This window comes from Marmota marmota, unplaced genomic scaffold (assembly GCF_001458135.2).
Source record: "Marmota marmota marmota unplaced genomic scaffold, marMar, whole genome shotgun sequence".
Lineage (NCBI taxonomy): Eukaryota > Metazoa > Chordata > Mammalia > Rodentia > Sciuridae > Marmota > Marmota marmota.
This window is the reverse complement of record NW_026000020.1, coordinates 1371259-1397239: the sequence shown is the minus strand read 5'-3', so window position 1 is coordinate 1397239 and position 25981 is coordinate 1371259. Positions and strand designations below refer to the sequence as shown.

The following is a 25981-nucleotide window of genomic DNA, read 5'->3' as shown; positions in this document are numbered from 1 at the left end:
ATTTTATATTGACCTAACTCAAACTCACAGGAGTTGCTCTTATCTTCTTGATGCTTGGAGTCAGATGTAAATGATTCACAGTTCACCACAGGGGTAGAACCACAGAGCACAAAGTGACACACAGCTGTGACTAAGAACAAATTGGCAGTTTTGTGAAATCCCATCGTGAGGATGGGGGATGGTGTCAAGGGGACTGTGCATGTTGAACAGGGGTTTCCTCTGTGTCAAGGCAAAGGTTTGCTGATGCTGTCTGGAAAGAGACAGATCAGTACACACAATCTAGAAGACACCAATACCCAAAAAGAGAACAAGTCTTAACTGGAGCCAGCCTTGGGTTTATCTTTATTTTACTTAAGGAGCTTAGACTTAAATATAGCTAATCTAATAAGATAAGGTGTAAATATGCCTGAGAGCCCAAGTTCATGGAAATTGCTATGTTCACTCCTAAAACTTGGGAAATAGATGAGGCTGCTGCAGGCAGAGGTTGTAGCCAGGGGACTCCAGCAACTACAAGGGCCCACAGGGGCCCTTGGGAAATCTACAGCTCACCCATTTAACTTGCTGTCATGTGTTGCCTCACATCTACAATTCCAAATGGAGAAATGAGAACAGCAAGCTTGTTTATGTGACCAAGCAACGTCTACAAACTCAGCTCTTAATGAGGCCATGTTCTGGAACGTTGTTCCTGAGGGAAGGGAACAGCAAGAGGATAAAAGCATTTGATTTGCTACAAACTTGGCAGAGCACATTAAGCTTTCTTTGGACAGGCACACTGGTTTAAGTATTATAAATTTACTTAGGTTTTTCCAGTCTTTTTCCTAGAATAAAGCCATATTCACCCACTTATGTTTTTTTCCCCCTCTTCTTTCCTCATCTTAACAGTTAAATGCAAGTTTTAGTTCTTTTCTTTTGAAAACAGTATCTCTGGCTCTACTTTTTGTACTCCTTACATATATTACACCCATTATCCATGGGGGAAATGTTCCAAGACCCCCATTAGATACCTGAAATCATGAATTATGCTGCACCCTATAATTTAATGTCTTACCATCTTAACTAAGGACTTACCATGCACTGTGGCTATAACTTTTGCAGTTTGAGGTCCAACAGCAAAGCTAACATAAATTTCTCTTTTCTTTCTTCACAATTTCACAGGTAGCTAAGATTCGTTCTTACTATAAATGTTAGCAGCCTCAGCATGTGATTTTTTTTTTTTTCTTCAGGTGTAGAACTTTCATTTTTTTATTTAAAGGACACACTTTACAACTCTTCTTTTGCTTATTGCAGTTGCCAGCATACTACTCTCAGGCTTTGAGAGAGAGAGAGAGAGAGAGAGTGTGTGTGTGTGTGTGTATGTGTGTGTGTGTGTGTGTTTATAATTTTAGTTGTAGGTGAACGCAATACCTTTATTTTATTTTTATGTGGTGCTGAGGATCAAACCAGTGCTTCACACACACTAGGTGAGCACTCTACCACTGAGCCACAACCCCAGCCCCTCAAGAATATTATTAAAGTAAAATAAAGGTTACTTGAACCCTAGCATGTGATATCTCAACAGTTGATTTGATGACAGGGACAGCTAAGTGACTAATGAGGAAATAGAATATACAACATGGATACTCTCTGCACAAGGAGATGATTCACATTCTGGACAGGACATAGTGAGATCATGAGAAATTTCATCATGATACTCAGAATAACATACAATTTAAAACATGAATTGTTTATTTCTGGAATTTTCAATTTTATTTTTCTGGACTTAGGCAACTGAAACCACAGAATGTGAAACAATGGATAAGGCGGGTGACTGTATACTCTAGTTAGTTCACTAGAGAAAAATGTTGATTTATTCCTAAGAATGAGAATTTACATCTTGGTCTTAAGAATCTGAGTATTTCATCTAAAAGCATTATAGATTGCTGAGCAGAATTATCACTATAGTGATTTCTGGAAGTTAGCTTTGTGGTAAATCTGTGTATCCCAACCCTCTTCATATCAAAGCACATGTGGAAAGCTCCTGTGTTTGTCCAGTATGCTGGGAAGATACATGAAGTTTCTGTGGGCAGAGGCAGTGACTGGATATCTCATGTGGGCCCTGGAGACTCTGCAGTTCATCCTGTTTAACCTGCTATGCATGTGGATACATTTTGTGTTAAATAAGCCCCATTAACTAAGAGTCTGTTAGATTCCCAGCCCATGTCAGATCTAAGGTGGTAGAATTAGAAATGAAAAGATTTGATCAACTGGTAGTGTCAGCAGTAGCAACTAAAATATACCGTCGTTACTTCTGGCCCTATGCTAAGGGTGTTCAGGGACTTATTCCAGTCTTATAGTACCCCTGGGAAGTAAGTACTGTTTCTTTCCCCGTTTTACTGTGAATGGGAAAAGGTGAGTGGAAGGCCTGGCAAGAAGCAGTGAGGCTGGAAGAGCTTGAGACAATTATAAGGACATTTAACCTTTTCATCCATGGCAAAGCACTCTGCAGAATTTTATGATTAAACAGGTTCATTTGGGAAAGGCTTTGGTAGTTGAAAAAATAACACTTTCCTGATGACATATTTGAAAATAAGCTTTTCTGGATTGTATAAGTCATTCACGTTTTGTGTAATGGTAAAATTTTTTATAAAATGTGTAGAAGAAAATGAACAGGGATGAAAATGAATAGTAGAGACAAGCATGTTAAACAATGTTAGGAGGTGTCTTTCCAGGCCATCAGCTGAGCCTTTAGGGAGCACCAAGTTGTATTTTAAGTTTCTTCTAGAACAGAGATTGAGTTGCAAGGCAGCTCTTTAAAAATTTTTATTTCCTACTTTCTCCAAGATAAAGTACTTTCTGGTTGTTGTTTTTTTCTTATCAGCTGTCAAATATTCATTGACTTTTATATCTCTAATGTATGATAAACTTGCACAATATATTATATGATCCCATTTGGAAAATAGATGTTTACCAGAGAAAAATTCATCTGAACACATTCCCCTTGTGCTGTCTCATAGATTCTCTACCAGAATGTTGGTGCTCGTCGCCTTTTGTTGGAGAGACCTAGTACCCTTGTCATAGGTGAACCTCTGTAGGTCACTGGAAATGCACATATAAACTAGGAAGGGAAGAACACCTCACTTCCTCTTCTCCTTGTTCCAGGAAGGCGTGGAAGTGCGAGTAGCAAGAATCTTCAACACCTTTGGGCCACGCATGCACATGAATGATGGACGGGTGGTCAGCAACTTCATCCTGCAGGCACTCCAAGGGGAACCACTCACGGTAGGTGCTGGCCTCGATAGGCCCAGGGGCACTTGCAACCCAAATCAGTAATCAGCCTAAAGTGATGAGGACAAATGGGTCTTGATTCAGGGAATAGCATTTCCAGCATTGCCATTTAGGATTCATTTATATCTCTACTGTGCTTAGTGAAGGGAAAGGAAGGTATATAGGCAGAACCTAGATGAGGGATGACCACACAGTATGAGGCCCTTCCATGTCAGTCTTTCCACACTGCCTACATCTTTGGTTTCACCTTCCTATGCCAACAGGCCTGTTTATCTCTGTCATTTTTTTACCTAGGGCTATTACGAGAGTTGTACCTGAACTCAGTGAACCTCAGGAGGCCAGGAAGCATCCACAGGTCAGGGTAGGAAGAAAGTGAGCCGTGTCTCGGTCAGTCTGGGAACTTACCTTGAAAGGCTGACAAGTGCCCAGCCTCCTCCTCCCTGCAGGCTCCTGGAGCTCAGTGGAGCCCAATGGACTAGGGTCAGTGGTTCCAGTGAGCTTTGAGGATGAGAATGCTGGCCCTTTTTGCCCCTGGGTGTCATCTGTGGGTGTTGGAGGGCTTGCTCATTCCTCATCCATCTCCACCCCCTTCACCTACCTAGGGAGGATCACTTGGCTTTCTCTTAAGTTTGGTTGGGTTTCTTTGGTTTTGCTGATACATCTTGGCTCTCCTCCTCTCTCTTCTGGCCTTTCCCATCCTTTTTTTGGTTGTCTCTCTTGATGTCTTTCCTCTTCACATCTATAGTCTTCTAGAGTCCTTTTCAGCTTGAAGTTTGGGAACCCAAAGGAGATACGTATCCTATTCCTCAGAAAATTCTGAAGGATGGGTTCCTTATTAATTATATTCCAGGGGAAAAAATTATAACTATGTATACACTCCTCAATTTACAATGGCACTATGTCCTGATAAACCCATTATAAGTTGGAAATTATATGTGACCACCACAGGTCCAGATGCTCCCCAACTTAAGATGGAGTGTGTACAGGTGAGTCCGTTATAAAGTAACACCATCACTAGTCAGGGACTGTTTGTATGTACTTATGTATCTACCCATTCTCGGTCAATCCATCAATAAAACTAGCTTATTTTTTTGTGATCTTTATACCTGTTAACTCATTTCATGTTCACAATAGATCTCTGAGCTCCACGTGACCTTAGTACCCTTTATTACACCTATTTTCCAGGTAAAGAGACTGAAGCACAGAGGTTAAAGTGCCCAGGCTTCCTTGGCCAAATGGTTACTCCCTGTTTTCGAACCCAGTGACCCTTCTGAATCCCTCTTCATGTTTTGCCTCCATTGTATGTGTTAACTACTCCAAGAACAATGTAGAACAAAAGGCTTAGCCTGTTACAAAGTAGAATGGCCTCCCACAGGCAGGTGCATCATGTAGGTGACTTTTGCTGAAAACATTTCAAGGCAGAGGTGAGTCCAAACTTCAGCTCTAGGTTCCAGTGGTCTGAGCCAACTCTCTTCTCCTCTTCCTCTTGTAAGTGGCATCTCAGTGCCCCAAGATAAAGGTGCCATGTTCACACATGTCTCTTCTTCCCACACCACACATGGGACCCACTAGCCTATCCTATGGTCTGGCCCTGGGTAGCCCCAGAGGTCAGCCCTCATCTACATTGCCAACATTCCATCCTGATGTATTACCTCCCAACTGTCCTAGTTCTCCACGTTCAGCGTGATATTGGCTCAGCAGCAAGCTGGGGGGGGTGGGGGATGGGGGGGGATTTTGGGGGGGGTGCCTTGGATGGAGCCCAGGACCTTGTGCATGCTAGGCAAGTGCTCTGACACTGAACTATACCCCCATTCCCAGAGCAAACCTTTTAAAGAGATGTCAGAAACTCAAGTGACTTTCATCTCACAGCAAGTGTAGTCCACAGTCCTCTTTCCTCAAAGCGCCTTGCTCTGCACTCCAGGTTGAGTCCACAGCTCCTTCAGTCTTGCCCATCCTAGGCGTGTATTTCTTCTGCCTGTTCCACCTATTTGCTGTCGCTTTAGGGAAGCCTTCTGGACTGCTTTTTCTACATAATGACACCATTTTGGTTTCTAGTAACTATTGTTTCGTTTCACTTGTCTCCAACTGCAGTATACATTTTCCAGCCCCTCATCCCTGTCAGTACAGTGTTAATCTTTTGAAACCAGTAATTCTGTTTAATTCACAGCTATTTCCCTGGCCTGGCACTTAGGCCAGCATGAGATCAGTATTGGTCAAATTAATACTTGGTTTTATAGTGACTGCTTTCTGTTATGAGTGAAAGTGGTTCAGTGACCTTTTTTGGAAGCCAGCCATTGTAATTGTTACTAGTGGGCCAAACTTATTGTGTCACTCCATGTTCCTTTCCTGCTGCTACAGTCTCTATATTAGCAGATTTAGCCAACTTTGGATGGAAAATATTGGGAAAAAATTGTGTCTGTGTTAAACATGTGCAGACAGTGTTTCCTAAACAGTATAGTATAACAATTTATAAGGCTTTAACATTGTCTTAGGTTCTAGAGTTAATCTAGGGGTGATTTAAAGGACATGGGAGGTTGTGTGTAGGTACCACACTATTTTATATAAGGGACTTGAGCATCCATGCATTTTGCTATCTGTGAAGTGTCCTGGGACTGGTCCCCACAGATCCAAGGGATGACTGTGCCACGGGATCCCCTCCACCCTTCTGCTCTGTTAAGAATTCCACCTCTTAGGGACAGCCCTGGAGCCTTTTTAGCCACTGTGCTCAGTAGCTCTTCCTCATACCAGATCAGAGCCACCTTTTTGGCATGGTAAACTATTAACAGTCTTCCTAGGAACAACTTCCTGATTTATGGCCTCCTTGGCAGCAACCTGGGCCCCAGTGTTAGGTAGGGGAGCCGGCCCCTGGCTGGCCCCACAAGTGCACACATTGTTGGCAGAGAGTAATAATTCATGTGTTGTCTTTAGGTCCTGCAAGCTTCTGGGCCAGAGGCAGGAAGGGAAAGATTGCTGGTGCCGTTGTGAGGGCCATTAATCCAAAATACCCCAGGCTCTTGTCTCTTCTAGACGCCTTCTGGGTGCAGAGGCAGGAGTCCTGAGGGAGGCCTTTCAGAAGGGATCTTATGTTCTTTTGTCACACAGAATTCTGTTTCTCATGAAGAATTTGTCTTCTCTGTACAATTGAGGTGTCATTTATGGCTCTTGTAGAGGACTCTGTGGAAGTTGTCTGAGGACACACTCAACTTTTTCAACTTAGGCTCTTCTTTTTTTTTGAATATTTTTTTCAGTTGTAGATGACACAATACCTTTATTTTATTTTTATGTGGTGCTGAGGATCAAACCCAGCACTCTCCACATGCGAGGCGAGCACTCTACCACTGAGCTACAACCCCAGCCCCTATTTATTTATTTTTATGTGGTGCTAAGGATTGAATCCAGTGCCTCACACATGCCCTAGGCTGCTCTTGAAGGCTTCACTAAGGAGGGGAAATAAGGAGATAATCTGTCTCCCCTTGCTGCCATGATTCCAACAAGTCTTTCTAAGACAAAAGACATCCTCAGGTTGGTGGCACCAGCTCAGTCCTTTCCCTACCCCTTGCTGAGCTGGCTTAATGCAAGCACTTATCTTCCAGGTACCCCCAAGTAGCCCTCTTTGCCTGGGGGCGCACCCTAGGGTCTTACTGGCAGTCATATCAGATGTCTGCCCTGAGAATGAAGTGCGGGCACAGACTAGTACATTGAACATTAAAGCTGCATTTTAAATCACATAGAAGTTCAGAAGATACGTTGTCCAGTCTAGGTATAGAAAATAAATAAGGGGCTCGGGATGTGGCTCAAGTGGTAGCTCACTCACCTGGCATGCGTGAGGCACTGGGTTCGATCCTCAGCACCACGTAAACATAAAATAAAGATATTGTGTCCATCTAAAACTAAAAAATAAATATTAAAAAAAGAAAGAAAAAAAGAAAATAAATGAGTATGGTTCAGGTTTAAGTTTATTTTTGAAGAGGCTTTGGCTCACAATTCAATTAAAGCATATACACTCACAGTTGGATTTCTGTTTTTCCATTGATTTATTTCAGTTTACAGATAAGAAAACAGCTTCATTAAAATGAATTTACCCAGGTCATCCCAGATGTGGCAGAATTGGGGTCTGAATCGAGTTCTATTTCAATTTAAAAGGCTTAATGTTTTTCCAGAGGGCAATTTTAGACAACTATATTTCTAAGACCCAATTCAGAGTTGGTGTGGTAATTCCCCTCACTGATGCTGTAGTGTTTTGAGGGCTCCTGACATGGGACCTTCATTCATGAAGCACAGCCATAGGATCTATTAAAGAAACATTTCTTCGGTGCAGGTTGTTAAAAGCATGGAAAGGAAGAGTTTATTCAGAACTGTGATGGTAGATAGGGGAACATGGCAATGGGATTTTGTATCAATGGAGAGAGGTTGAGCTCAGCTCCAAGTACACCATGGGCAAGTGGGAATTTGTAGCCAGGGAGCAGTTTGGGGATTGGTCGGTGGAAAATTAATAAGAGGAAGCACTGGGGGTCAGGGGAATTCTGGCGAAACCAATCCAGTACGATTCTGGCTGAAGACAGGCCAGAGTGAGCAAACATTTCCTGAGGGAAAATGGAGGATGAGGAACCTGATCAAATATGGAAGGCAATTAGATATGGAGGTGGAGTTTCTAGCTAAACTGACTTAGCTGGGTTCTTGCTAAAACTAGATCTTAGAAAAAGTGAACAGATAAACCTAGGAGAAGTTTTGGAGCCTGACTAAAGTTTGGTTTAGCAGAGAATCTTTTGGTATCTTGAGCTTGTAAGGCACAGCGGTAGAGAACAGTGGCATGTGGTCAGCGGACAGTTCTCTCTCTCCCTTCTTGGGGACTCCTAAGACACCATGCTCCTTTGAGCTACACACAGCCCATAGTCCCTCAGGTACCAGGAGTGGCATTGACTCTTTCCTTATCTCCCAGTTCCATGAAACCAAGTCAGAAGACTAAGTCGCCCACTCACTGTCTTCTGTTAGGAGAACAGCACAGAGGCCTTGGCTTGTGCAGATGCTCCCAATGGCACCAGACCCCTGTGTTAACTCATATGCTGGCCTTTGCTTTGCACCCACTTTGTGCCAGATCAGTAAAAAAGATATGGCCTCTGCCTTTGCAGACAAATATATCAGAAGTGTCAGTGAGGCCAGAGAGCTGGGTGTGTTAGTCAGGAGTTGGGATCTGCTTCTAAGAGTCCCACTCATTTTTCCTCACTGTCCCTTTACTGAGGTTTGCTGCTGCTGTTTCTATGTCTTGTCAGCCTTTTCTTACTGGGGAGCCATCTACCCTAGAACAGAACCTAAATAGAGCTAAAACTGATGGGATCAGCAAGTGTAAATGTGTATTAAGATAAAGAGAACAACCTTTAAACCTGCTTTAAAAAACATGACATTCAGGAACATTGAGGCCTTCTTTTCTTCCCTACCTGTTCCTCGCCCTTTTCCCACCTGCTCAAATCTGATGGGATGAGCTCCTGAACGCAGTACTGGGGGAGGTTGCTGGGGTTGGTGCTGTCTGCAGAGCTGCTGACTTTCTCCTCTTTGAGATCAGACCATATGATGGGAGGTCAGGCCAAATTGATAGGGAGGGGTAATGGGGTATTATAGTCAGGCTTACTCCAAAACCGTTGCTCTCGCAGCCACCTTATTGCCACCACAAGCTTGCAAGCAGATAGAAACTCTGGTGACTTGTTGTTCTCTGTGACTATAAGATTAGGAAATCTCTCAAAGAGCCTTCTGTTTTAGTCTCTTCATTCTCAGTAATGGTACAGGTTGAGTATCCTCAATCTGAAAATCCAGAACTTTTTGAGTGCCAGCACGGCACTGCAGATGGAAAGATCAACATCTGATCTTGTTTACTAGGTCACCATCAAAAGACAGACACACTAAAAGTGTCACATAAAATTACCTTTAGGCTCTGTGTCTAAGATGTATATGAAAAGTCAATGAATTTTGTGTTTAGACTTGGGTCCTATCCCTAAGATGTCTTATGATGTATATGCAGATGTTCTAAAATCTGAAAAAATTGAAACCTGAAACAGTGTGTTCCCATGCATTTCAAATAAAGAAAACTCAACCTTTGTAAACTACAGAATTCACAGGTTATTGTTTAGCAAGTATTGATCCTGCACTTGCACTATGCCAAGCACTGTGAGCCCACAGTTGGGGGAAACTGGCATGTGGAGTAGACGTTCCTGGGGAATGAGCTTAGATGAATCTTGCCGAGAGTGGCATCAGAGCTGGTCACTAAAAGACTATTGCTTAAGCCTGTCATCCTTGCCCCTCCGCCAGGTGGGAAGCAGACAAGACAACTCATGGCTAGCAGGGCAAAGAACGTGAGACCGGGCATAGTGCTGTAGCAATGCATCGTGGAAAGAGAACCTGTGTACTGTGTGTTTGTGTTGCAGATTTCCCCACTTGTAAAATGGAATAATAAAGTGATTACCTCATAGGGTTGGCATGAGGATGAAAGGAAAGCATGACCCTATAGTCTTAGCTGGTGCCGGACATATAGTAAGTGTACAGTAGGTTAGCCACTGCTATTGTTGTGTTTTTGTGCAATACAGTGGCATATGTGTAAAGGCCATGGGATTGTGTATTTGCTGTTTGCATTTTTCTTTTTTTGGTGTTCCTTGTTCAGTAAGGAGAAACACAAAAATTATCTCTGTAACGATCTAGACACATTTCCATTATAATTGAATTTTTGTTTGTTTGTTTGTTTGTGAGACTGGGAATCTTGTGAGTAAACCCATAGTTTAGATACATCAATTTACAAAGATTCATGTCCTTCTGTTGCTACTTCCTTAGCCATCATTAATGTTAAATTAAAGCACATGCACAAAGTAAAACTATCTAGTGTTTCTTAGAATTTCCTTTTCATAACAGTTCCAGCATGTTTAGGAGTACAAAATTTTAGTCAGACTTTGGAAATCTCTGCAAAAGACATTCCCAGAGTAGAAACTGTGAAATCCGTCATATAGGGTGCAGTGACTGAGTATAAGACACACATTTCACTACCAGCCCACCACTAACATCACAATGAGGCAGCCTGAGGCACTGCAACACACTGAACCTCAATTTCACATCTCCAAAAGAGGAATGGTTGCAACTTTTCCAAGAAAGGGGGCAAGGATTATAGGCTTAAGCAAAAGGGATTGTTACTCGATGCCTAGTCCAAACTCCCATTCAGTTCCTATATCCCCTCCTTGACAAGTAGGTTTCCATAGATCTGCTCAGAGTTTACATTTCATTGACAGGGACTTTGCTACTATGGTACTTAGAGTATTCAAAACATAAAACAATGAAAACTTGCTCAGTTGAAATATCCCACTCCTTCTGCCTCACTGCTTTCTTGTACATGAAAGGCAGCAGGGCAAAGTGTATAATTGAATTTTTATGGTCATCATAGTCCTCTGCTCAGTTAGAGCAGTGGTTCTCCAAGCATGGTCCAAGGCCCAGTAGTGTCACCATCACTTGCAGAATTATTAGAATGTGAATTTCTAATCTGGCTCTACTCCAGATCTTCTGGGTCAAAAACTCAGGGATATAGTCCAGAAACCCATGTTTTAATAATCTCTCCTGGCACGGGTTGGTGCATACTAAGTGGTTTTAAGCTTTGGCTGCACATTGGAATCATTTTAGGACCTTAAAAAGTAATGATGCACGGTCCCGCCCAGATCAGTTAAATCTGTCTGCCAGTGGTGCTTAAGCTTTGGTAATTGCAGAAGGCTACCAGGGGACACTACTGTGCAGCCAAGACTGAGAACCGTTGATATGGAGATGACAAGTGAGATAGGAGGAGCCCATGGCCTTATGGGCAACCTTCTAACCACATTCCACCATGCTTGGTTTCTACAGGAACCTCCTGAACTTATTAATTGATTCTAAGTTCAGGAGAAAAGAGGCGGATTAATAAGATGGCACTTTGGTCTCGCGTCCATTCCCCTGGGTGGCTCTCTTGACTTTGGAATCACCTGGGGAGCTAGGTATAGAAATACTGAAAGATGCCTGCCTCACCTCAGAGTCTGTGGACCTGGGCAGCAGAGGAGTACCAGCTGTTCTGATAGACAACCAGAGTGAAGAACCCCAATTGAACCCGCTTTATTCTTTGGGTTTGGGTCTGTTATTGAGGTGGACTCTGGGATCACAGTCCCCAGAAACTCATGAGACCCTGGGAATAGTAGATTCCTTCAGATACCATAATTTGAGGAAAAACTTTATACACATATACATGCATGCATTAATTATTTCTGCTGCCTTCTCATCATTGGGCATCATTGAAGTACAAGATGTGAGATGTGGCTTAAGACTCTTTGAACAGTGTCACTGTCCACCTTTGGGGATCACTTTTAAGGTTGTTCCCAGAATTCCAAGGAGCCCCATTTTCCGGTGCCATTGCGGTTTTTCTCAGGAGTCTTAACTGTTGCTTTCCTTCTAGGTGTATGGATCTGGATCTCAAACAAGGGCATTCCAGTATGTCAGGTATGGCTCTTAGCACTGATTTGAAAGAGGGGGAATGCAGAGTGGACAATTCTGTATCTATTCTATGTGCTAAGTACTTCAATGACCCTGTATATATTGATTAATTTTAATATCATGATGGGAAAACTTTTGCCATTCTCTGTTGAAGATTGACTTTCCTCTTCATGTCTATAGCTGCTCAGCTGATCTTTTACTGCCACCTAGTGTTGTGTAGGTGAAGTTGCCCAGTGCTGGGTGTGGCTTACGTGACTTCACTGCAGGCTTAATTAAGAGAGGGCGTTACTGGGCATGGTGGCACAGGTCTGTAATCCCAGCAACTTGAGAGGCTGAGGCAGGAGGATCACAAGTTCACAGCTAGGCTCCACAACTTAGCAGGGCTCTAAGCAACATAGCAAGACCCTGTCTCAAAATAAAAAATAGAAAGAGCTGGGAATGTAGCTCAGTGATTAACCCTCCCTGGGTTCTATACCTGGTACCAAAAAAAAAAAAAGAGAGGGGACCTTATTCACTCAACCTGCAGATTCCAAAATCTGGCTCATTTTAAACATGCCTTTCTAGGGTGGAGGTGAGAGTCTTCATTAAAGATATGTGGTAAATAGTGTCCTAACTTCAAATTTTATGGTGAAACTAAACGCAGATAGAAGTAATTTTTTAATAGCTTCACATGATAGCTTTTTTTTTTTTTTTTTGGGCAGTCCTTATAATCTAGGTTTTTGTTGGTCAGTTTAGTTGGTGACTGACTGTGGAAACTGGTGTGGATTCTGAGTTACTGTGTTAAGCCATTAATAGTCCAAAGAATCATTCACCATTGTATAGCTATTATCATTTTTGTAAAAGTTTCTGGTATCCTGAATCATTGTAAAACCCTGTTCTATATTTGGACACCATGTATTTTTGCTGTTTAATGCAAATACCCCAGAATGCCTGTCAATCCAAAAATACTGTTCCTGGTGCCATGGGGCACTAGAGTAGAAAGGTGGTAGCTGTGGGGTACAGGTCTGGGCAGCCCCATCTCAGCCAGCACAAGCACATCAGTCCATGTGCAGTTTAATGGGAAATGGCAGCTGCCCCTCCTTCAGGACTGTTTCCATTTCAAAGCACTTAACTCAGGAGGAAATTATTTGGGTACATTTCTGTAGCGTGACCATATCAGTCAGACTCCTGTGTATTGAGTATCATCTTTTCACAGTAATACATCTTCATCCCATCCTCCTTTGCCCACCCCCAGACATGCACTCTCCTGGGGAGGTCTTAATGTTTTTAGTTATAGAAACTTATCTTGGACTACCTAATTAGTGGCCCCAAACTTCCCCAGTGCCCACCCATACCAGATGGAGTGTAATAAAAAGGAAACCAGTTAGAACTCTTGCTTCTTACTGGTCATGTGACTTCAAAGATATTACATCAACATTCATTTAAGTAGCTTCAGTTGTTCTCTTTTTTTGAAGAGGGGATAGTGATTCAAATATTGTAATAATCAGTGCTTGTACTGAATACTCTCCCACTCTGCTCTGACACTCTGCTGTCACACACATGGTGATCTCCCTGCCAACTTAGAGGGTTGGTTTTCCTAGAAATGTGGGTGCAAAGCATCTTAGAAAACCCTCTCCATAATACTGCAGTGTCATCTCGGGTCAGTGTTGTCCCAGATGACAAGGTTTCAGGAACTTTGCCACACTTGGGGACAGAATTTCCAGCATACACAGTGTAGTTATTCAAGTGCCATCTGAGATCATTAACTTACCAAAGTTTTGCTATTTTTAACAAGTTACTTTTTTAAAAGTCAGATATTTTACTTCATGGTAAAAACTGTACATCTGAATCCATAGTTAGCTGTACTAAATTTAACTGTTCCCAAATCTACAGTTGGTGCAACAGTATCGCAGGAATTCAGTCTAGGTGGTCATCTGCGTTGACATTTGGCATGACTATGTCTGATAGTTTCATGATCAACTTATATCCTCATTCACATAACAAAGGCATGCTATATTTTTTAAAAAGTCACTTTGTCAAAATGACACTTTTAAAGAGCTTCAGGTTAAATGAGTGTGATCTATGTGATTTTGACCTTAAAAGTTGCCAGCTTGTTATATAAAAGGTGCATGGCCCTCCCTCCCCCTTCTCCCAATGAGGAACTTAATATGATTCCCCAACCCCAGTTTCAATATTAAAACCTATTGTGGATGCTATTGTATGGCAGCTTTTAATGTCTCTTTACAAATATGCACAGATGGAAGCCATAAGAGAATGAATTGCCATGTAATGATCACTGCCATAGTGATGAAGTGACTTTTTGCCAGTTTCTTCAAAAAGAAAAATCATCCAAGGTCAACAGTGATTTGCATTTGCACTCGATCTGTGAGAATAGAATGTTAAGCATGTTCATATAAAATACCCATTTGTTGAAAATGAAAAAAAAAAAAAACCAGAAATAACTTGTTTACTAAATATCTCACAAAAAAAAAAAAAAAATCCCCCAAACAAAAGGAAAGAAAAAAAAGATCTGGGGTTTTCTTTTGGGAGTTGATCATGACCCATAGTGACCTGCTTCTTGCTGGTAATAATGGAGGAAGCGGAGGGACAGGTTTTAAAACAGACTTGGTTTGAACCACCAGGATGGAACTTTAAAAATCTTCTTAGAAACAGAGCTAATGAATGGCATTAGAGAAAATGCTTGTGTTTAGCAGTGAGGTGTCATTTTTACGAAGTAACTTTTTTTTAACAGAGCCACACTTTAAAGCTTCTGAAAATAAGAACCAAACCTTGGTAAGCGAAAATTTGCTTACTTATCTTCACCTTCATGGCCCAATCACAATTCATTTAAAACATCCAAATATCCCTGACAGTTTCATATGAGATGTTTTGGGAGGGGGCAGGTTGAAAGTTGTGGGGGGGCGGGTAGAGAACAATGTTCCAGTTGATTCCAACTCTCAGCATTGTTTGGCTTTATCTGTGATTTGCCAGTATGGGGAGACATACTGGAGTTCATTCATTTTGGTGTATCTTCTCTTATAAAATAATCATATGCTTTCATATAGGTTAACAAATGTGAGTTCACATTAAACATAGGCTTCCATTGAAAACTGCAGATTCCATTTTTTTGGAGGGGTGCATATTTTAACGTGTTTTTGGTTTTAAATTGTTAAGAGGGTTTCAGAAATACACAAATGTGGCAAACTCGGCCCCACCACCCAGCTACCATCACGTTTTAACCACCGCTATCTGCCCCCTGAGAGCAAATCCCAGATGCCATAGATGTCATTCCATTCATGAATGTGCTAATGTTGTGAGCACCATCTTAATTTGCAGGATTTCCTTTTAACATTGTTTTCCATTTGGGTTTTTGTTTTCTGAGAGGTGTGAATTCTCTTCTGGGAGGGCTCATACGTGATACTTAGCGTTGGTGCACCTTGGCAGGCAGCACCTGACCCAGCTCCCCTTCTTTTCCAGTGACCTGGTGAATGGCCTGGTGGCTCTCATGAACAGCAACGTCAGCAGCCCTGTCAACCTGGTAAGTACTGCTGTGCTAGTGCTATGCTGGAGACAGACGTGATTCAGATTTTAGGAAGGCAGGTTTCCAAAACGAGGTGGGTACTCTTAACATTCTTGTGCAAAGACCTGGGTCACCCATACCCCTTCATTTTTATTACACGCTACTTAAAAACACCCAGGTACCATGTTCCTTCTTTCCTGTTTTTGTTGTTGTTGTTGTTGTTGTTGTTGTTGTTGTTTGGAGGGTCGTTTAGGAATGCCCACCTCATTTTAGAAACCTGTCTTTCAAAAATCTGAATCACATGTCTACCAGAAAGCCCAAGAAACACAGAGCCACTTTCTCCAAAATTCCCATTGCTCTATTTTCCAGTTCAGCCTTTCTTTATCCTTATAAGTAGGCCCAAGTCCCTTCCTGCCCCTTTTACCATCTGGTTTCAGACCAGCCTAAGAAATGGGAAATGAGGAGTATTGGGGTTATATAGTTACCAACTTTTACTGTGGTGTCCTATAATTGGGGGTGTTGGGGATAGAATAAGAGTTACAGGACTGGGGAGGGAAGTGGGATTACCTATTAAAATGTGTGATGGAAAGAAGAAAAGGGGAAAATGGTTTTCCTGGAAGCCCCCCAAAATAAATTCCCTTTACAAAATTAGCAGACTGCTTTTCCGGCTTGTCCAGAACACTTGTCTGTGAGTGCATCCATTTCTGTTACTGTTTTCCCCACAGGTTTGCAAGTCCTTTATCATCACAGTTGTTTAACATAGTTACACCCAGGGGGAATAAATATATTGGCTTCAGAAAGCCGATTTTATAATCCAAACCTTCATAATAAGTGGCACCAAACATTTAGGAATGTTAGGTAAAAAAGTGTCTGCCCCAGAAAGTCAACCAGTGGATACCCTTGAGTGTTCTTGTGTGTGGACATTCTGGAGGATGCCAGTAAAGGTGGGTGCAGTTAGCACTTGGCAAGGTTGAGCAATTGTTGTCTTAGCAAGTTGAAGTTATTCAGGGTGGCAAGCAAGGCTGGCACCTTGTGGGATGTGGTGGGCCACCAGACATTTCTGAAAATATGGGTGACTTGGAAGAGTTGGAGTGGAGGTTACTGCTTCATTACGCTCATAACCAGAAACCATTTCTTCCTTAGGGGAACCCAGAAGAACACACAATCCTAGAATTTGCTCAGTTAATTAAAAACCTTGTTGGTAAGTAGAATAAACCACTTCTTAAGTGACGTTTTCTGTGGTTAGCCTATCTGTTAATAACACCTTGACTAGAAAAATGGATAATTAATATAAGCCAATTGAATTGGATCAAAGCAGAACTTTTTATCAAGAGCACCTAGTTGTTTTCTAATTCTCGAAGTAATAGAGAAAGGAGGTGGGGTTGGTTTTATTCGGCTTTAATTGGAGATCTGCATGGAGTTAGGAGCAAGAGATTTGTTTTCAGTGTTCTACATGTGATTGTGTTAGGTTGTCCTACATGGATGATAGTTTGAGAGACTCAGATCTACAGCCTGAGGAGCCACAGGATCTCCCCATTGTTGCCCCGTGTGGCCGTGCATCACACCACATCACCCACACTGGCTTAAGTCAACCACCATTGCATTTGCTCTAGATTCTACACTGGGGCCAGCCTCCACTAGGGATTACTTCTGAAGGTCTGGCTGATGGTCACTATTGTGGTTTTACTCTTCCGGTCCCTGGGGTCTAGGCCACCTCAGATGCTGGACCAAGGCATTTCTGTCCTCCGTGTCATCCCTCCAGCAAGGTAGCTGGACATCTTATGTGTCAGCTTGGGACGTGCTGTGGCCAGAGCATCAGTGACCAGGTCTTGGTGAGCCATAGACCTGGAACTGGCCATGGAAATTCCCCCATCATTCTGCTGGTTAAGGTGAAAGCCACCTAATTCCAGGGGAGGGTGTAGACACCCCAGTGTGGCCCACTGGGAGTGTCCACCTGAGAGTTGGCCCCATCCCACAGTTGTGGTTTTCATGTACATGGGGGTCATTCCCAGGGAATGTGTCTGCATTTGTGACCTGTGTGGGTGGTCTTCCTTGAACCAGGCCCTCACTGTCCTGGGAGGGAACTTGGGCCTGGAGAGGAGGATAACCTTCCCCTTCCTTACCAAGCTCTTACGGATCCAGAAGGGAGCCTTTGCGGGTCAGCTCAGCCACACCTATGCCCTAGATTCCCAAGGACAGTCCCCTGTGCAGCTGGGTGACTTGTAGGAGCTGTTTTCACATGGCCTGCACCCCTGTTTACTCTACAGTTAGGATTTTACTCAGAGGTGGATAATATAAGAACATCTTAGTGGTTTAGGATTCTCTCTTACCTTATCTTTTTTTTTTTTTTTTTTTTTTTTTAAAACTCAGGTAGTGGAAGTGAAATTCAGTTTCTCTCTGAAGCCCAAGATGACCCACAGAAAAGAAAACCAGACATCAAAAAAGCAAAGCTGATGCTGGGGTGGGAGCCTGTGGTGAGTGTGGGGGAGAAACACTGGCTCCAGAGGGTTTCTCTCTTCTGGGGTCCTGTGTCCTCATAGGATGGGTGGCCCCCAGTGGAGTGAGGTAGGCTCTACATCCATGCAGAGGGAGGGTTTTCTCCAGGCTATTAAATGGTGTTATGTGTCTCCTTTGTAGCTGGGGAAATGGCTTGGGCCTGGTGGGCTTTGTTCTCATAAAGTCTCAAGTTGGCTCAATCATGAAGACCATGTTCGAGAGCACAGTGGCAGTGTGGTCAGCCTCTTAAAGATCCCTGGTTGTCCCATGCAGCATTGGGCAGGGTTATAGTGTGAAGAGGAGCGAGCAGGTCTATGTCAGCCCCATGCAAGGGGATCCCCAGTTTGAAAGCATGTGAGACTGAAGGGTGCTGAGGAAGGTGGGCCTCCATGCCATCATAGTGCTCTCAGACTGAGTCACAGCCTTCTTTGGCCTGTAAGATGCTGTCAAGTGGGGCTGGCCCCCTCCCTCACCTGCACATTGGAATCATTTTAGGAGTTTAAAAAATAATGATGCAGGGCTGGGATGTAGCTCAGTGGTGGAGTGCTTAACTAGCATATATGGGGCACTGAGTTTGATTCTCAGCACCCCATACAAATAAATAAAGGCCATTGACAACTAAAAAAATATTTTTAAAAAGTACTGATGCATGGTCCCGGCTGCCTCCTGCTCCTTCCCACTGCAGATGATTGGGTGTTCCTCGTTTGCTAATGAATGCCCTCCCCCAGAGCTGGGCACAGCTACTCATTCTTGTCTTGTAAGTCTCTATCCTTCAGAGAACACCTTTTTAGAGGACTGGCCACACACACTCTGCTGTGTCTGACCATTCACCTTTTGCTTACTGCACATGTGCCAGTGGGGCAGGGGCAGGACACATGGAGCACAGGAGCAGTCCCAGCAGCTGTCACAGCCAGACACATATTCTGTGCTGGGTAAAGGTAGGGCCATCCTAGGTGTGGCCCAGCAGGTGAGGCTGCCTCACCATCGGGCAAAGTCAGAGACAGACGCAGCTCAGACCTCATTTTACCTTTTAAAAATGTATGTCCTAGTGAGCTGAGTAAATAGAATCCTAGAATGTTAAGCCCTGAAGGGACGTGAGAGTTCAGTGTGACCCTTATCCTGTGAGGTCTACATCTGAGTTGTCTGTTGAAGGCCATAGAAACTTGACGAATGAAATAAAAACTTGCAACTAAATAAAAAATGACTTAACAAAACCTGATAATCCCAGCTGGGCATAACAAGTCACATCAAGCATGCCGGGTCTTTGTTTTTGAAGGAATTTGCCATTAGTCTAGTAGAACCTATATTTTAAGGGAAAAAATTATTTTAAGTTACAACCACGTTCACTGCATTTGAAAATGTCGCATTGTGTGAGGTGTGTACAGTCTGTATTTTTACTTATCTGTAGTTGAGATATACAATATTCTGACTCTTCAAATATGAGTTTATCATTAGCTTCTGTTCTTTGTAGTAGTTTTATTTCAGAAGAAATTTGGAGTGAGTCCGATCTAAGGGAACATCTCCAACTTAATTTAGACATTAGACATCTCCAACTTAATTGTCCTCGTGGGGTGGGGGGCAACTTGTAGAGGTATAGTAGCCATTCTAGGGTGAGGTGGTATCTCCTTATGGTTTTGATTTGCATTTCCCTAATGATTAGTGATGAACATTTTTTTGTGTACCTGTTCTCCATTTCTATATTTTGTTTTGAAAATGTCTGTTTAGATCTATGACCCATCTTTTAGATTTTCCTTTTTTTTTTTTTTTTTTTAATTTTTTTGAGTTCCTTGTGTATTCTTGTATTAACTCCTTGTCAGAGGTTATAGTTTGCCAGTGTAGTCCCTCATTCTGCATTATTGTCTTCACTCTTTTGATTGTTTCCTTTGCTGTCTGGTGAAATCCTATTTGTCTATTTTGTGCTTTTGTTTCCTGTGCTTTTAGAATCTCAGCCAGGCCTGTGGTATAATGGGCACCCAGCAAATGGCTCATATTTAAAATGTACAATTTGATAAGTTTTGATATATTTAGCCACTTGTGAAACCATCATTACAAATTAAGGTTGCTTTACATGGGGGTGTGGTGTTGTGGTTCCTCTCAGATTGCCAAGTCAGAGTGGGTACAAGTGGACCATCTGCCAGAAAGTGCAAAGGGTTAACGTCACATGGGAGGATGTGGGTCAATGCAGATGGTCTTCTCAAAGCATTCTCCCTCCACTCCATTGTAGATTTCTTCTGAACAAATGGACTGTGTACATTATTTTTAAAACAGTTGATGTGACTGATTCACACTGGAAGAGATATCATGCCAGTAAGAGGTGGTTCTGGGTCTTATGGGGGTTGGATCTTACTGTGCATCAGCAGAGTATCACGTGTTCAGTTACGCAGTGCACTCTGGCTTTGGAGGGACCTTTGCTTTTCCAGGGTGGGTCTGATTGCTTTCATGACCAGTGAATGGTTTTGTGAGTGTCCTCAGAAAGAAGCCAGCTAACCACACATCAGCATTTCTGAGACAGTCTGCTGCTGTTATTTTCAACCAAGTCCTTCTGTGAATGTGACCTTCTCTCTCTCACTTTGTCTGTCAACAGGTCCCATTGGAAGAAGGTTTAAATAAAGCAATTCACTACTTCCGTAAAGAACTGGAGTACCAGGCAAATAATCAGTACATCCCCAAACCAAAGCCTGCCAGAATAAAAAAGGGCCGGACGCGCCACCACTGAGCCCTCGCTCTTAGGACACAAGACTCCCTGTTTTACACTTGATGAGATGTATTTTTTGGTTTTTTTAAAAAAAAGACTTAAACAGGTGTCATGAAGAACAAACTGGAATTTCATTCTGAAGCTTGCTTTAAAGACATGGATGTGCCTAAAGCTCCCCTCAAAACCTGCAGACTTTGCTTGCACTTTTTGAATCTGTCTTTTTTGTAAAATAGCCTAGATGCATCTCTGCATATTTTCAAGTTTTTTATCTTGCTGTGAGAGCGTATGTTGTGACTGTCGTTGACAGTTTTATTTACTGGTTTCTTTGTGAAGCTGAAAAGGAACATTAAATAAGATGAAAAAAATCCTAATTTTATTTATAAAGTAAATAAAATGAGATGTTATACTATGCATAAAGAAAACAAAAACCTAGCAGTATTGTCAGGTGGGTGGTGCACTGGCATTTATTTTTGGACAGATAAAAGAATTCTGTTTCAGAGCTTTATGTTTCTTTTTTAATACAGAATTTTTCCACAGTCTAGTTTTTAGTTGCAGACTTGACTTTGAGATATTTTCTGTTGGTTATCATGATCAAGGATATTTGAAATCACTACTGTGTTGTGCTGCATATTTGGGGGTGGGGGGACAAAATTAAGGTATTCTTGGTAATTGTGGTTAAATTGCTATTTTAATAAAATATTGAAATTCATCAGTCATGAACTTTCAGTTTCTAAAGATTGCTTTCTGATTTGCATAAAACATTGGATTGCTAAAAAAATATTGGAGAACTTGACTTAGAAGACGATTCTGAAAACATTCAGGTTTATATAATATATAATTTGATTTGTAGATATTAAAAGCGTTTCTGTGCTGTTTGGGCTGAATCTATGCGTGTAATAGAGATTGTGTGTCCCTCATCTTGGGACCAGAAGTGATTCAAATTTCAGAGTTTTTTGAATTTGTGAATATTTACATAGACTTTGTTTGTAACATTCTTAATCCCCAAAAGCAATCAAATTCTCCAAAATTTGCCAGGCACAGTGGTGCATACCTGTAATCCTAGTGGATCTGGAGACTGAGACAGGAAACTCACAAGTTCAAAGCCATCCTCAGCAATAAGAGAGGCACTAGCAACTCAGTGAGACTCTGTCTCTAAATAAAATTCAAAATGGGGCTGGGGATGTGGCTCAGTGGTCAAGTACCCCTAAGTTTAATCTTCAGTACCAAAAAGAAAAAGAAAAAAAAAAGAAATTCTCCAAAATCTGAAACTTTAAGCATCATGTTAGCACTCAAAGATTTTCAGATTTGGGACTTTTAGGTTAGGGACACTCAGCCTGTGTTAGCTGTGTGAAATCTCAGATCTCGCCTAGTGTTAGAATTGTTTTTGTGTCCTCTGGCAGACCAGATGTAGCAAAAGAAGTGCCATTTGTCTTATGTAGAGAGATTTGCAAACTGGGATCATTGAGTGAACACTTTGAGAGCTTTTGTTTTTATTCAGAACTCTTTCAGTCCTAATGTTAGGATTTTATATATCCTCTTAAAATCAATGGAAGAACAAGACAATAAGTTAAAGCAATACATCTTCCAAGTAGGTTAAATCTGCAAGATAGCAACAAAGCCGGGCACCATGGTGTATGCCTATAATCCCAGCAGCTTGGGAGGCTGAGACAGGAGGATTGTAAGTTCAAAGCCAGCCTCAGCAAAAGCGAGGCACTAAGCAACTCAGTGAGACCCTGTCTCTAAATAAAATACAAAATAGGGCTGGGGAGGTGGCTCAGTGGTTGAGTGCCACTGAGTTCAATCCCTGGTACCGAAAAAAAAAAAGCAACAAAATCCTGAATAGGTGGCGGGACAGAAATCAAAAGCATCTAAAAAATGGGCAGCCTATGATACCTCAGAGACTTACCTGTCCTTCAGATCATCTTATGATTTGTTTTTAATTGAGTGTGTTTTTCTTATCAGAGTGTCTGGGACGTGGCCAAGGATGCTGTGGTTTTCTTTATCATGGTAAATTTGCCAGAAGATTCTGGAACTAAGACTGGTGTAGATTGAATGAGGTGTGAGAGAGAAAGAGGAATCAAGGATGATATAATATCTTGTGCTTCGGCCCCTCACAGCCATTTGTTGTTGTTGTTGATGGGGAAGGAACTCAAGGTCTTGTGGATGCTAAGGATGAGCTACATCCCAGTCTCTTATTTTTGATTCCCATTATTTTGACCCAAACTTAAGTGAGACACCATTTATGGTGGTAGGATGAACAGAGTTGTGAAACTTACTGGAACATCCAGTGGTGAACCCAGAGTTTATATAGGGTTGGCTCAGATTTTTGTGGTGTTAAGCTGGGCAGTGTGATCTGGAAGTACCCAAAGGCCCCAGGGTCCAGAATTCTCTTAACCTTGTTACTTGCTAAGACATGGGATTCATTTATTTGGTTTTCTTCCCTAAAATTCTCATAAAATATTTTCAGGATGGGGAAAAGAAATGAAAGAGGATTTTTCTGTAATTCACCTTAAGGAAACATGTAGTGTGAGCTTACTTAGATAATGTGAGCTTTGAGTTGAGCAGTGCATACACTGGGAAGAGAGGAGAGTGGAATTGGGAGGCCTGGAAAGGTATGAATAGGTGGGCAGGTGATGGCTGCCGTGGTCCAAATATTTGTTCCCTAAAATTCACATGTTAACCTAATCCCCAGTGCAATAGTACCAAGAGGTGAGGTGTTTATGAGGCAGTGAGGTCAGGAGGGTGGAGCTTTCATGAATAGGATTAGTGATGTTATAAAAGAAGCCCAACAGCGCTTGTTTACGCCCTCTGCCAAGTGGGATAGAATGAGAAAGTGTCATCTGTGAACCAGGAAATGAACCCTCACCAGACTCCAAGTCTGTCATTACCCTTATCTTGAACTTTTCAGCCCAGAACTATGAGCAGTAAATTCCTGCTGCTTCTAAAGTACCCAGTCTATTATATTTTGTTACGGCATCCCAGACCAAGACAGTGCTGCCCTCACATTTGGAAAGTGGATCCTGATTAAAGGCGTCATTTATGGCTGGCAGGGAGGAGAGACTGTTATGGGTTGATCTGTCACTTCAGAGGCAATCATGGTAGCTCAAGCAAGGTCCAAATCACTCTGAATATACTGGATTTCAAGTGTTCGCTCCTGGATAATGAACACAGCCCACCAGCTCCAGCTGTAACCTCACAGCCCTGGATGGATGGACCGTCGTGCTGGTTAAGGATTCTTGGTTATGTGTGAGCTTGACTTCATCCTTAACCCAGCAGCTGTGTTGAGTGAAATGGTGTTCTGATCACTGCTAGTAGTTAGTTTGCCCTCATAAGACTGTCGGGATTGTGGAAATCCTCATTTATTTCCTAGGACAGAATCATTGTGAGTTTTAATATTTCTATATGTCTGTACTCTCTCATGGTTGATTGTTACCTTTGATAGATAGGGAGCTGAGATACTGCATTTTCCTGAGAACTGTTACCACAGGATGCCGCATGATGCACTATGCTTCAAAGATAGCAGTGGGGCTTCGTTGCTCTAACCACCAAGATTGACACACATGGCTCTTGATAATGTCCTATTTGTAGCTTAGTCACCTTGGGGAACAAGGGACATTTTTATCCACGTCTATGGGAAGGGAAAAAAGTGGAAGCTGAGGCAGGAGGATTGCAAGTTCAAAGCCAGCCTCAGCAATTTAGCAAGACCCTGTCTCAAAATAAAAAACAGTCTGAGAGGGCTGAGGATATAGCTCAGTTGGTAGAGTACTTGCTTTGCATGCACATGGGTTCAATCCCCAGCAACACCAAAAAAAAAAAAAAAGTCTGGGAATGTGGCTTAGTGGGTAAGCACACTCTGGGTTCAATCTCTGGTACCAAAAAGAAAGAAAGAAACTTCTTACGGTTCGGATGTGGTTTGAGCGTGTCTTCCAAATGTTTATGTGATGAAATGTTATCCCCATTGTGAGATATTGGGAGGGTCAGAACTTAATCCAACTGTGATGTTTAGAGTGGCTCCTAGGAGGTGATTGGGGTTAGATCCGGACCTGAAGTGGAACTCCCAGGATCGAGTGCTGGTGGTTTTATAAGAGAGATCAGAAGATGCACATGTGATATCTGGGACGACAACTCTGCCTACAAGAAGCTATAACCAGAAATGGCACCTCGACTATGAGCCAAAATAACTCTTCATTAAAACTTACCCAGCCTGTGATATTGTTATTTGCAACATAAAATGGACTCATGCAAAAAAATTGTACCAAGGAGTGGGCCTTACTATAACAACGTGAAAATATGAAAGCAGCTTTAGAATTGGGTGCCAAGCAGAGGCTGAAGAATTTGGAGGAGCAGACCAGGAAAAACCCAGAAGACTTAGCAACATTACAGCAGTTCTGACAAAGGGTTCAGACAGTGAAGAGACTCGGGAAGTGGTCTTGGAAATGGAGATGCTGTTAGGAATTGGGGAAGGGCCATCTTTGTTGTACTGTTGCAAAGAATTTGGATTATTTATGCCCTGAAAATTTGTAGGAGGATGAACTTAAAAGTGGTGGAGTGGTTTATCTAGTAGAAGAAACTTCTAAACCAAATATAGAAAGGGCTACATAAGTGTTTTGGGCTGCTTTCAGTTGATTTGGAGCAAAGGAAAATAGCTGAAAGATTTAGAAAATTCACTGCCTTATCAGGGACGGAACAAAGAAAAAGTATGTAAAGGTGTAGCTGAGCACCTGCTTTCTAAACAGATCAACTGGAGAAAAATGAGCCAGTTGCTTCCATTGGGACAATTGGAAAAAATCCTCCAGGGCAAATCAGAAATCTTCAAAACTGCCCTTCTCGTCACAAGTCCAGAGGTTTGGAAAGGGCAGATTGTTTCCTGGAGCCCTGAGGTCCCTGCACCTGCTTGCTGTGCAGGGCCATCCCTAGATTCTGACCTGGCATAATGTCACTGTGGCTGCTGCAGCCATGCCTCAAGCAGGTCCAGGCACCACTTGTGCCAGCAGCAGACCTTCGTGACCTGTACGTGTTACTGGTTCTGCCAGCACACAGCATGCAAGAGTCATGCGGCCATGGCAGGCTCCACTGGGATTTCAAAGGAAGGCCTAGGAGGCCAGGCAGAAGTCCTTACAGGGGAGCATCAAGTGGGGCATGCCTCGTGGACTCCCCAGAGATGTAAAGCAATCAGCAATATGCCACCCTCACCCATGAAACTCCCCAAGAATGTGCAGCCCTAAAGAGAAACCATGTGGCCTGTGACCGGTAAAGCTATAGGTGTGGGGCTGCCTGGGGCCTTGAGGGCACCTCCCACCTTTGCCACAGAATGCAGAAGATGCCCGAGTTGAAGGTTTAGGATTCAATGTCTGCCTTGCTGAGTTTCAGTTACTCTTTTCTACTTCCTTGTTTCTTATTTTTGGAATAGCAGTGTTTGTCCTGTCCCTGACTTGGTCTTGGAATAGGTAACTTGGCTTTGACTTTTAGAGGTTCAATAGATGGAAAAAAAAAAAAATTTCCTTGAGAGTTGGACCTGAGCCTTTTTTTGGGGGGGGGGCGGG

General features: G+C 42.5%; 1 protein-coding gene and 1 long non-coding RNA gene across 2 annotated transcripts in view; one reads left to right on the top strand and one right to left on the bottom strand.

Moving 5' to 3' along the window:
* The window catches only part of Uxs1 (UDP-glucuronate decarboxylase 1), a 91795-nt gene extending 70640 nt beyond the window's left edge, over nucleotides 1-21155 (top strand). Inside the window, 6 exon segments of the mRNA XM_015499667.2 lie at nucleotides 3139-3258; nucleotides 11711-11754; nucleotides 15205-15265; nucleotides 16391-16448; nucleotides 17618-17721; nucleotides 20328-21155. Coding sequence (XP_015355153.1) covers nucleotides 3139-3258; nucleotides 11711-11754; nucleotides 15205-15265; nucleotides 16391-16448; nucleotides 17618-17721; nucleotides 20328-20459 — 519 coding nt within the window. The 3' untranslated portion in view covers nucleotides 20460-21155.
* Nucleotides 21156-23805: 2650 nt separating this feature from the next.
* LOC125618813 overlaps nucleotides 23806-25981 on the bottom strand; it is a 27343-nt gene continuing 25167 nt past the window's right edge. Inside the window, exon 2 of the long non-coding RNA XR_007350179.1 lies at nucleotides 23806-24066. This is a non-coding gene — a long non-coding RNA (uncharacterized LOC125618813). The remainder of the gene's footprint in view (nucleotides 24067-25981) is intronic.